At 41.4% G+C, this 12,268-nt stretch overlaps 1 protein-coding gene across 1 annotated transcript in view; it reads right to left on the bottom strand.

Moving 5' to 3' along the window:
* HSD17B3 (hydroxysteroid 17-beta dehydrogenase 3) overlaps positions 1-12,268 on the bottom strand; it is a 124,035-nt gene that overhangs the window by 64,544 nt on the left and 47,223 nt on the right. Inside the window, exon 3 of the mRNA XM_040355474.1 lies at positions 7,609-7,684. Within this exon, the coding sequence (XP_040211408.1) occupies positions 7,609-7,684 (76 nt within the window). The remainder of the gene's footprint in view (positions 1-7,608; positions 7,685-12,268) is intronic.

Raw genomic sequence — 12,268 nt, 5'->3', positions numbered from 1 at the left:
GAACACTCCGTATCTAAGCATTACCTTACCGCTCACAATCGCAACCCCAAAGACACTGTATTTTTGGGGATCGATAAGTTCACTGCACATTGGAGGGGAAGCGACCTGGTGAGGAGCATTTCCAGGACCGAGATGTCCTGGATCCACAAAATGAAATGTTACACCCCTTTTGGGTTGAACATTGAGGTGGACCTAAATTGTTTCTTAGACAATTCATAATGGCTTATTGTCATATGGTATTGACTGTTGTGCACAACATGAAGTTTAACCTCTGCTCATCTCCGAATCGCTTTCTCCGAGTATCCAAGATTCTTCCATGCCATAGTAATTTTAATTGTTAGTTGTGGTGCTGATAGAACGACCTTCATTTGTCTATTTCTATGTATATACGAATAAGGGTTGGATATTGAGCATTTTTATACATAATGGTAATTAGGCATTATTAAGCCCCTCATGACGAATGAGGCATTTTTAGTGTTAATTTTAAACGCAATATTTTATTATTTATTTCACTCAGTTTTTTCTATTATTGCAGTATTGTTACATATTCTGTATTGTTATTTATCTTATCTGGAATAGGAGGAATACTATTACTGTATCTTTATATTATTATGCTGGTATATGAGTGCGAGGGACCTGGGGTGGATCCAGCCAGCCGCATTCTTCCCAGATATACCTTTTGTTTGTTTCATGCCATGTTAACTTTAGGGACTAATTTGTCCCACTATTCGGTGACATTGCTGCTTTTTTGTGGCTTTGGGAGTGAGACGCTTTACAGCTCTCTATTTCCCTGTCACCTGGGGGCTGCGCTCTCGCTAAGTGTTTGGATGCAGCTGCTGGGTTGAGCTGAGCCTCAGAAGGTTCAGCAACGTGTTTAAAGTTTCTTTCCCATACATTGTCTGGAGACCAGCATTGACTTACATTGCGGTTGCCAGGAGTTAAGATGGAGACTGTGCGGCTTCTATTGGATCCGTCCCCGGGTCAGCTCCGCCCCTTTTTGCTAGATTATGCGGTGATTCAGGGCGTCTCCTTATCCCGTGAACAAGTCCCTATCGAGACGAAACGTCGGGAGGAGACGCCCTGACGTCACCGCGTTTGCACGTGTGAGGACCCGGATACTCCGGGCGCACGCCTATACACAGGCCGGCCGGCTGTGTCGTTTTTGATTGTTTTTATGCCCGCTATATGCTCGTTTTTTAAGAAGTGATGTAAGTACGCATTTTACTGCCTTTTTGTGGAATAAAATGTATGCAGTATTACGCTATGCACTCTCCCTGGCTTTCCTTATATGTTCTGGTGCTGTGTGACGGCCGATTCTGAATGAGAGGTTCCACCATTGAAACATCAGTATTAGATGATAGACCGTTTCTGGCCCTTGATGTGGATGTGATTCATGCTGTTATTTTTCTGAGCTGTGGTAAGAGTCAGTATTACCCATTGGTGGAGGTCTCCTGCTTGCACTGATCACTGTGTTAAGGATACAACTGGCACCTGAGATTGTCATCGCCACACTTTGGGACTTTGTTCTTAATCCTTTGGCTCTGTTTTTCCACTATATTTCACTATGGTTAAATCATGATGTATCATTATTATTATTTTCTCTGATATTATAGTAATTTTAACCATTAATTTATTGTTCAACTGACACTCACTGGTGTTTGTTTATATCACAATATTTGTAGCGCGACTCCTTTTTCTTCCATATATGCTTGATGTTGTATGACATCCTTGAGACGCAGCTGATGTATGCACTTTAGTTCTTTTTGGGTATGCGCAATAATCTTTTTCTTTGTCAGCAGGTGTACATGTTCAATCATTGGAACATGGAAGGAAAAGGAAAATAGCTCCACATAGTGTAGTTATTCCCAATAAAAAAGGCCTTTATTAGGCATGGATAAATACAATAAAAACAAGAAATAACATAAAAAAGCACAAGTCTTTGGAAGAGACCAGTACAAGTGATCACATAGAAAAAATAATAATGCAGCGTGGTGAGCAGGTGACATATATAGGCTATGTACCCGACATGTTTCGAGCTACTGGCTCTTCAACTGGGGCATATTTATCCATGCCTAATAAAGGCCTTTTTTATTGGGAATAACTACACTATGTGGAGCTGTTTTCCTTTTCCTTCCATGTTCCAATGATTGAACATGTACACCTGCTGCCCTCTGTAAGGATTCCTTCAGGGATTTACCTCAATTTGGATATACTTAACTTCTGATGGTGATTATCAACAATTTCATCGGCTGTTCCATTGTTACCATCGTTTTGTGGAGCTCTTACAGGCCTGATTGACACACCGTCGCTGACGAGTGTGTCCACCTTATCTGGTAAGAGTATCCATCTTTTACATTTACCATTTACCATTTGGATGGCTTGGCTGATCCTGCAGGGGTGATACCTTGATGTGACTTCTCTCACCTGTGTAAACCATTATTGGATCGTACCACGGAACGTGCATCTGATTCCTGTCTTGAGATGACTCACCTCACATGTTTTCTAACTTAGTCTACCTCAAAGACGTTTTTTCTTTATTTGCTTCTCATTAGAACGTTTTGTAATAAGAACAGTTCCAATATTGGACTTTCTCCACATCACCCTTGTGGTACATATTGGTATTCACACGTACTATATATTTTTTTCACATACCTCTAGGTATTTATATTATATTTTATTTCAGGTCCAATCTATTCTCACTTGGTTGTGAGCACTATATTTGCACTTTGCAAAGAATATTTTGTATATATGGTTCTTACCTTATGCAATTTAGCGCTGCACTTTTTTCTTTTTTATCCAATATGTGGTCTAGCGCCAAGTTAGAATCCCCAGCTAAAATGACATCACCCTCATTCAGGTGCCAAAGAATGAAGCAAAGAATGGAAAAAGGCCACCTGGTTTGTGTTGGGGGCATAATACACCAGGATTGTTACCAAATTTTCTCCCAAGTGCCCTTTCACCAACAAGTAACGCCCCTCTTTGTCCCGCAATATTTTGGATTCAGTAAACGAAAGCCGTCTTGACAGACAGAGCACCACCCCTCGTTTTTTCTCTGTAACATTAGCAAAATAACAAACAGGATAATTCTTATGTATAAACCGGGGAGTAAAGCAAGAGAGAAAATACGTTTCCTGAAGGGCCACAATATCAGCCCCTATAGACCTATAATAATGAAACATTTTAATACATTTAGATGGAGAACCCAGCCCTTGAACATTATGGGAAAGCAGTCGTATGGTTCCAATGGAATCAGTTAACTTGGACATGGACAAGGACAAAAACAACCGTAGACTTCAGACTCACCCACCAATGGACAGACAACATGAAAGTCCGGGCGAAATTCTGGCTGACCCTCAGAAAAGAAAAGGAAAAAAGGTTAAAAATAGAGAAAGTAAAGAGAGAAAGAAGGAGAAAATGATACAAGGGCTTAGAAACGCCCAGTATCAAGAGGTGCAGCATAAAGAAATTATTAGACAATAGAAAACACTAAACAACGTAACCAAATAGTCCAGAACCCAAGTTCTGGAAATGTGGGAGTCTCCACCAAAGGTAACCAATGGAATAAGTCCGACAAATCAGGAGAGAGCATAGCCACCTCCCAGCACAAGTGTAAAACAGCAAGTAAAATGACCCCACAGCCATACCCTCATAAAACAAAAACAACAAAAAAAAACACCCAAGTCCCAATATCAACACGGCCAATGTGTCACAGAGAACAAAAAACACCAGGTTCAGAGACACCTAGAATAATAGCAAAACATAGGCAGCGGCTAATGTCCTGCAAAAGGACCACAGAGAAGCCGCCGCCACAAGAAAAAAAAAAAAGAAGGGAAGAAGATCAACTGGTGCCAGTCAGGGAGTTCTCAGGTAACTCGGCGTGAAGTCGCAGATTTCCGTGACGATGGGGAAGACCAAAGGGGTGAAGGCGGAGGACCGCTGGTTCTTGCTTGGTTCTGAGATGAGGGATCATGGGAGATAAATCCCAATTTCAGCAGAATTTTTTCACCTTCCGCAAACGTAGTAAAGGAATATGATCTACTGTTGTAGGTAAATTGTAAACGGAAAGGATAGTTCCATCGATAGCGAATGTCACATTGAACCAAAGACGAAAGCAAAGGTTTAAACTCTCTTTTCGTTTTTGAATGGTAGCTTGGGAGATGTCCGCAAAGATCTGGATTTTGTAGCCTACAATTTCCAAATCCGGGTGTTTCCTGGCATACCTCATGACCGCTTCTTTGACCCTGAAGAAGTGAGGTTTCACAATCGGAGGCATGTCAGGTTTCAGAGGAACTAGGGCCCTGTGAATACGGTCAATTTCCAAATGGATTTCATCAATATCTGGGATAGCAGATTGCATTAAAGAATAAGTGACAGAGAAGAGATCTATAACCGTTTCTGGCAAACCACGGATACGGAAGTTATATCGCCTGGCGCGGTTTTCAAGATCATCAATTTTAGCGTAAGCGTCTTCCAGGCGATCATAAACTCAGTAATCATGGTAGAATTTTGCGCCACTCTATGAACAGTGTCATCAACCTTGGATTCAATGCTGTCTAGGCGACAACCCAGCTCCTGGAAATCTTGCTTTGTGTCAGCAGCCAGTTTAGTGGTAGCTTTCCCCAATTCTCTGTGCAGCATATCTGCAAAACGTGCAAGAAGAATAGTGTCAGGAGAATATGGCAGCGGTGCAGGTAAAGGAACTAGGGATCCTTCAGGACTACCAGGGTCTGCATCCTGGCTACTGGGCTGCATATTGTCAATGTCTGCATCCTGATCACTGGTCTGGCTGAGGAAGATGTCAGCCATGTCTCTATCAAGGGCAGAGGAAGTGTGGGAAGCATGGCTTGGAGATGACAGAGGAGCCTGTGAAGGAGATTTGGCAGGGCTGGATGGAGCACAAGGAGGATCGGTCAGCTCACCTGAAGTCTGAGTGACTGAAGCTGGAAGCATGTTGCAAGCCCCTGAGCTAGGAGGCTTCACTTTATTCCCCTGTGGCTGTAGCTGTGGCTGCTGCTGCATCTGTTTCTTGTCCGTCCGCATGGCGCTAGTGCCGGCCGCCATCTTGGAATCCTTCCAGGACCCACGAGACTGATAGCGGGAATCGCTGATCTTCCCCGCCGACTGGGTGGGCATGGAGCGGGTCTCCGTGGTAAGCTCTAGCTGCCCCTGATATCGTTTGAGGGTGAGCAGGGTAGGAGGGCTGCTAAAAAAAGCATCCACTCCCGCCGTCCGCGCATGTGCTGTCCTTTTAATATCTTTATAAATGATATCAGGTCTGGGATCAAAAGTAAAATTTCTGTCTTTGCAGATGACACCAAGCTATGCAGTGGTATAACGTCCTTACAGGATGTCTCCAATTTACAAGTCAACCTCAATGCTCTGTCTAATTGGGCGACTTAGTGTCAGATAAGAATATGCATGATTATGGAATGGCAACCGCTTCAGTTCTTTCATTGATAGAGCCCTTGCTCAACCAGGGCTACTGTATCACTACGGACAATTTCTATACGTCCCCAGAACTATACGAGTTCCTTCTTCTGAATAGGACGGACGCTTATGGGACTGTGAGGCCTAACCGGCGTGACATGCCGTCAGCATTTCCAAATAAAAAACTCGGGAAAGGAGAAGTGGCTGCATGGCAAAAGGGGGAAATGTTGGCTCTGAAGTGGCAGGACAAAAAGGACGTTTCCCTTATGAGCACGGTCCATAACACCTCGACCGCCATGGTCCATACCAAAGGTGGAAAAGATGTTTCGAAAACCACAGGTGGTGTTGGACTACAACCACACAATGGGAGGTGTGGACAGGGCTGACCAGGCCATGACTTGTTACCCTGCAATGAGAAAGCAGCAGAAAAAATATTATAAAAAGATTTTCCGACATCTTTTGGAGCAATGTCTTTGGAACTCTTTCATCCTGCTGAAAAAAAAAATGTCAGGTCTATGGTCCATGCAGACTTTATGTGGAAGGTGGCTGAACAAATTTTCCTCAAACACCAAACGCCAATGGCGGTAAACCGTTCTGGACGACGGGCTTCTGGGGTTGTAAATCCTGAGCGACTGACTGGTCGTCATTTTTTGGACCACGTACCACCCACTCCAAAAAAAACAGCACCCACACGGATGTGTGTGGTTTGCTGCTCCAAGCGCGACGCCAGCAGAAGGAAAATAACCAAAGAAACGCTCTACTGTTGTCTCGACTGCGATGTTGGACTTTGCGCCATACCGTGCTTTAAAGATTTTCACACCCGAGACATGTACTGAATTATGATTTTGCACCCCTGTTTGACCCCCCAAAAAATCAGAGTATCTGAACATATTATTTGTTAAAATGTATTGAATAAAAAGTATTGTTATTATTAAATTATTATATGTTATTATTTATTATATTATAATTTATGATTTTGTGTTTCAAACTTTGTCATAGTCTATTAGAGACTCTGGTTTGGACAGATTTAGGGAGTTATTCCTAAGAATTGCAGGCCTGCAATCTAAAACGCCAAATTTCCATGCAAAATAATGGTACCGCTTTCAGCACCTTTTTTCTGAAAGAATCATACCGCCAGGGAGGTTAAGAAAGGCCTGGATATTTTTCTAAATGTACATAATATAACTGGGTACTAACATTTATAGGTAAAGTTGATCCAGGGAAAATCTGATTGCCTCTCGGGGGATCAGAAAGGATTTTTTTCCCCTGCTGTAGCAAATTGGATCATGTTCTGCTGGGGTTTTTTGCCTTCCTCTGGATCAACTGTGGGCATAGAATTGGGTATATGGGATTGTACAATATTTTTTATTTGATTTTTTTTTTTTTTTATGGTTGAACTGGATGGACTTGTGTCTTTTTTCAACCTGACTATGTGTTCCTATTCACACAACATACCCCAAAATAGTTTTTAAAATATACTTCTTGTCTTTATAGATTTTGTCTGAGGACATGCCTTGGGCAGACTGTAAGCTACTCTGAACAAGTTGAAATAAGAGCAAATTCAATCTGTCCTTACTAACGCAGAGGTACACAATGAGTTCCCCTGGGTTAAAATACAATTAAGAAGTCCAGCTTCTAGATCTGTAACCCATTGTTTGGACAGACAGTGGTCAAATCTATTTTACAAATGATAATATGATATGTACTGACTAAAAAATAGGGTAATTATGGTAAACCTTATCTCTCCAGTCCCAATCTGCATAGCTTTAGTTTAGAAGCTTTTAGAAAAGAAGTAAAATGTAAGAAGTACTTTTTTTAAGTTATGCTCTGTAAATGAGAACATGTAACAAATATAAAATATGTGTTATGGCAATATGGCTGCAAAAGGGGAAATACACTTTAAGGCATTTCCAACATTAATGCCAAACTTCATGTTGTCATACTGAATGAACCTAATTTTGTTTTAATTATTGATTTAATTTTAAGTTGGCTTTCTTATTTAGAAATGTCATGAATAATCAAACAGAAATGTTTTTTTTGGTAATGATTCCAATGAATTTTGTCTTTATTTTGCACAGTGTAGTGTAGTGTCTAGTATCTAAATATATATGTAAGTATGTACGTGTGTGTATACATATACGTTATTAATTTTGAGAACCTGAAAATATCAAGAAAACCTACCAATCTCCTTAGCAATGCGTTGCAATTTCTCAAGGGTTCGGCTGATCATCACAATGTTCATGCCACGATTAGCAAGCTATAAAAGGAAGTTATGTCTGTTAATATATCTTTTCTCTCAATAAAATCTTTATGTATAAAAGGAAGTTTGCTGTAGTTTATCTTAGTGCATTAAATCGACATACACTTACCACTGTTCTACATGTCTATTGGGTTCAGAATAATGACAACTTAAAGAAATGTCCTTTACTCATCTATTTTAGTTCATAAATATTGCACTCCCCTTAACAAAAATAGTCTGGAAATTGATGCACCTCTGAGGAGGACAGGAGTTCATAAATAGGATTTTTAGAATTGTAAAAAAAAAAATGACTAACAAAAAACACTCTGAGGTGTGGGGAACATATTGGATTCTAAATGATCAAACTGTGCAGCAGGGACATACATGCTTTGACTGGTCTGCAACTTTATCAAGGAAAGTAAACTCCACCGACTTTTAGGCAACATAATATGGGGTTGATTGACTAAAACTGGAAAGTGCAAAATCTGGTGCAGATCTGCAAAGAAACCGATCAGCTTCCAGGTTCATTGTAAAAGCTTAAAGCGTAACTCAACTTTTGTTGAGAAAAAAACATTCCCCTCTGTACATTGCAAGGATTATAACAACCTTTGTTGCAGATTCCTAATGGAAGTGATTTCATAATTAACTATCAGATGTGGAGCTACAGGGGACTACTGAAGAAATCTGCTGGGCCTGCATCCCTTTAGACGGGTTCCTATTGAAAGTATCTCTCAAAAAAAAGAAATTTTTGTTGCAAGGAATGCCTGAAATCTGACTTCTGTCTTAGGCGGACTTCTGGGAAAATTGGTGAGCCAATCACACAAGCAGGAAATTATGTTTCTGGGGAGTGGTCAGTACACACTCTGTGTACAGAAAACTCCAGGTAGTCATATTGCAATAGATTCTCAGGAAATTACTGCAGATTGAAAAGGAAAGGTAATTTTCAAAAATATTCAATTACAAAATGAGTGTCACAATTATATGCGCTATATTTTTTTTTCTTTATTTGCTATTTTTTTCCCCCATGAAACTGGAGTTACCCTTTAACTGGACAAGCTGGACAAACTGAATTTGGAAGCTGATTGGCCACCATGGACAGCTGCACCAGATTTTGCACTCCAGTTTTAGTAAATCAACCCTTATGTGACCAGCTGCTTGACTTTTCTTGACTGCTTGAAAATCAAGAGGAGGATTGTACCCCAGCCCCAGGAATAATGTGATGGGCTCTCTGTGGAATTTAGACAATAATTATTATTATGCTGCATAGTTGGTACACCAGTCTGTGATAACAGCCACTTGGCTACTGTGGTAGAACATTCTAACACATTCTAACACATTCTAGCACATTGCATCACAAATCTGAAGCCATTAACAGCCTTGGGTTTATGTGAGCAGTCTTTAAGTATTGTGTTTTTTAATGTGGATTTTTCTGTTTTGCATAGTCTCAACAGAACTCTGTTTTAATGATAGTCTATTCACTACCTTACATGTCACTTTAACAGAATAGGTAATCAACTGAATCATCAGAGAGTGAGCAGCTCTAACTTACAATTTATTAGCTAAGTACAAAGTTAAAAGCAGTTGTGCAAGATAGGTTTAGGATGGCAAAAAAAAACTTGCATACACTGCAGAATAATGAAAGCTGCACAAATAGGATTCTTCACATCAATGTCCTTCTGGCAAGAGGTAAGGAGGCTGCATGGCATAGTCTCTATAAGACCCTATAACAACAGAGAATCAAGTTGTGAAGCACTGCTTCAGAAAAACAGTACAGGACACAGCAGGGTTGCCAACTTTCAGTAAATTTACGAATAGTTTGCAAAATCTGTACTTTTTGCAACTGTCCTTAAATGTCCATTACGGACATGTAGGCTGCATGTCCTTAACGGACAGAATTCCTGGACAGATGCAACAATTATGGATTTCGCAAACTGTTCGTAAATTTACTGAAAGTTGGCAACCCTGGGACACAGCTACATGCAATTATCTTCATACACAGTGTCCCTCACCTTAAGTCAGGGGTAGCTCTGGAAACACAGGTGAACATCTGGAGGAATCTAACAGTGAAGCATCACCCCACTGGACTCTGAGTACTCTAAGGCCCCATACAGACGACCGAACATGTCTGCTGAAACTGGTCCGCGGACCAGTTTCAGCATACATGTCCGGTCGTGTGTAGGCCCGAGCAGGCAGGATTCCAGCAAACATTTGGGCCTTTTCCCAGCGGGCAAATATTTCCGGGCTTGTTTTAAAACAGCCCGCTGGAATCCTGTCCCCTCGGACATGTTCGGTCGTCATGTTCGGTAGTCTGTACAGACCTACCGTACATGTCCGAGCGCCCGCCATCCCTCGCATGCGTCGAATGACTTTGACGCATGCGTGGAAGCATTTAACTGGCAGGCCCGCCCACGTCGCCGCGTCATCGTCGCGGCGACGGCGCGGACACGCCCCGCGTATTGTTTACGCGCGGATTTCTGTATGATGGTGAGTACAGCCACCATACAGAAATCCCCGGGCAGACATGTACGGTGAAAACGGTCCGACGGACCGGTTTCATCGTACATGTTTGCTCGTCTGTACCCGGCATAAGGCTGCTTCCACACTGGGGCGGCGTGTCCGTTAGTGATAAAGCGCCGCTAGTTTTGTTTAAGCGGTGCTTTTCGGACACTAGAGGGACCCTTTTAACACCCAAGATGGGGTTAAGAAGGGGTTAAGAGTGACAGTGTTGCGGTGCTTCCGAATTGTTTTTCAGGCGCTTTGGAAGTGCTGCCCATTCATTCCAATGCACAGGGGTGGTGGAGGAGCAGTGCAAATAGAGATCCTACACCTTCCCAAAGATGCTGCTTGCACAACATAAGGCATATGTTTTAGTGTGTTACATTGTGAGTGCATTGTAATTGAAGTACCATTCAAAATAAATGCCACCACAATGCACTAAACTGCAGTTTCTGTGCTTTGTGGTGATGCACAGTTAAAGACACATTTTACTGTCTTTTTACCTCAATGCATAAATGTAAATTGGCCCTGAATGTGTACTATGCTATCAGGAAAAGAAAACACTTTTGTATAATAATTCACCTAGTAATACTAAATACATCCAGAGCAGCTGCTGGGAACAGCTAACATCAGAGTCTACTGTTCTTCTGTATGGATGGCTGCTTATTCATCATTACCCGGTAAAGTTTGTTTTCCTTGGCTTAAACTGCATATGCTGCTCAAGCATTACTTGTATGTGAGTTTTGTATTGTATTAAAATTCTGCGATATGTTATTAAAATTGCAACTGTTACATAATAAGTTGAACCTTTAGTTGACTAATAATTTCTGTATTCCAGTGGCTTGTGTTCATTGCTCAGAGGGCACGATATCAGATTCCCACAATTTAGATTTCTGATGGTGGGTTCAAAGAGTGCCTCTACATTACCTTTGTATGTGAGGCCCCGTACTCACGACCAAACATGTCTGCTGAAACTGGTCCGCGGACCAGTTTCAGCGGACATGTTCGTTCGTGTGTAGGCAGTAACGTACAGAATTCCAGCAAACAATCGTCGGCCAGACCGTTTTCCAACGAACAACTGTTTCCTGGTCTTGCTTTAAAACAGTCTGCTGGAATCGTGTCCGTCAGACATGTTCGGTCGTCTGTACACAAAAGCAGCGTACAAAAACCCCGCGCATGCTCAGTCCAAATGAGGAGACGGGAGCGCTCGTTCAGGTAAAACTCGCGTTTGTTTGGGATATGGCACATTCGTCATTAGAAACCTTTTATTCTAGCAAGAGAACAATGTCTTAAAAAGGCGCACTAAACCACATTTTCAAGCCTCGTTTTATTAATTCTTCTCTTGCTAGAATAACCCCGTTCTCTTGCTGATGCAATTTCAATAGAGTTGTCCCATACTGAAATGTCACATTTCTTGCTTGTGATGTAATCCTTTAATAATGTTTTCTATGCCAGACGTGTGTTTTGGTTGGTGGTCCTCCATAATTTATAGTAGTCATTTTTGTAAAGGAATGTGCATTTTTTTTTTTTTTTTTTGTTGTTTCTAGTTATGTCACCATTTAAAATATTTTTTTTTTACATGTTTTTTTCAATATTTTTTTTATATTTTTTTTTTTGGTGTTTCATTAGAGAATATTAAACCATGTTGGCACACCAAATGTCCCCCCCCCCCCAAGGAGTGTGTCCTTTGTAAATTACCCATTGTATATTTATTAAAGGTTTGCTGCCTAATAATCCCCACAGTATAACAAACAATAGACATGTTTTCAAATGAAAGCAAAAAGCCTTTTATTCAGGCAAATGTCATCACAAAAAATAAAAAGAACGGCAGCACTAGAATAGATAGCAAACTATATGCAAACTTGCATTTCCAACATGGTGAAGGATAAACTTCCAAGCCTCAGGAGCCAAACACAAAAATATGAAGCAGCAGCACACAAACAAAGGAACCCAAACTGTGGTAGTACAAACAAGATGTCCTTTATGTGGAAGGAAATGGAAGGCAGAAAATCAACGTTTCCTCCTCTTTCCAGCCTTCCCTCCAGGCAGCCTTCCAGCGGATCGAACACGGGGTCTTGCAGGTGGGGTTGATGTGGCAGCAGGAGG

Source organism: Rana temporaria, chromosome 1 (assembly GCF_905171775.1).
Source record: "Rana temporaria chromosome 1, aRanTem1.1, whole genome shotgun sequence".
Classification (NCBI taxonomy): Eukaryota; Metazoa; Chordata; class Amphibia; order Anura; family Ranidae; genus Rana; species Rana temporaria.
The sequence above is the reverse complement of the archived record's forward strand: the minus strand, read 5'-3'. Positions and strand labels throughout refer to the sequence as shown.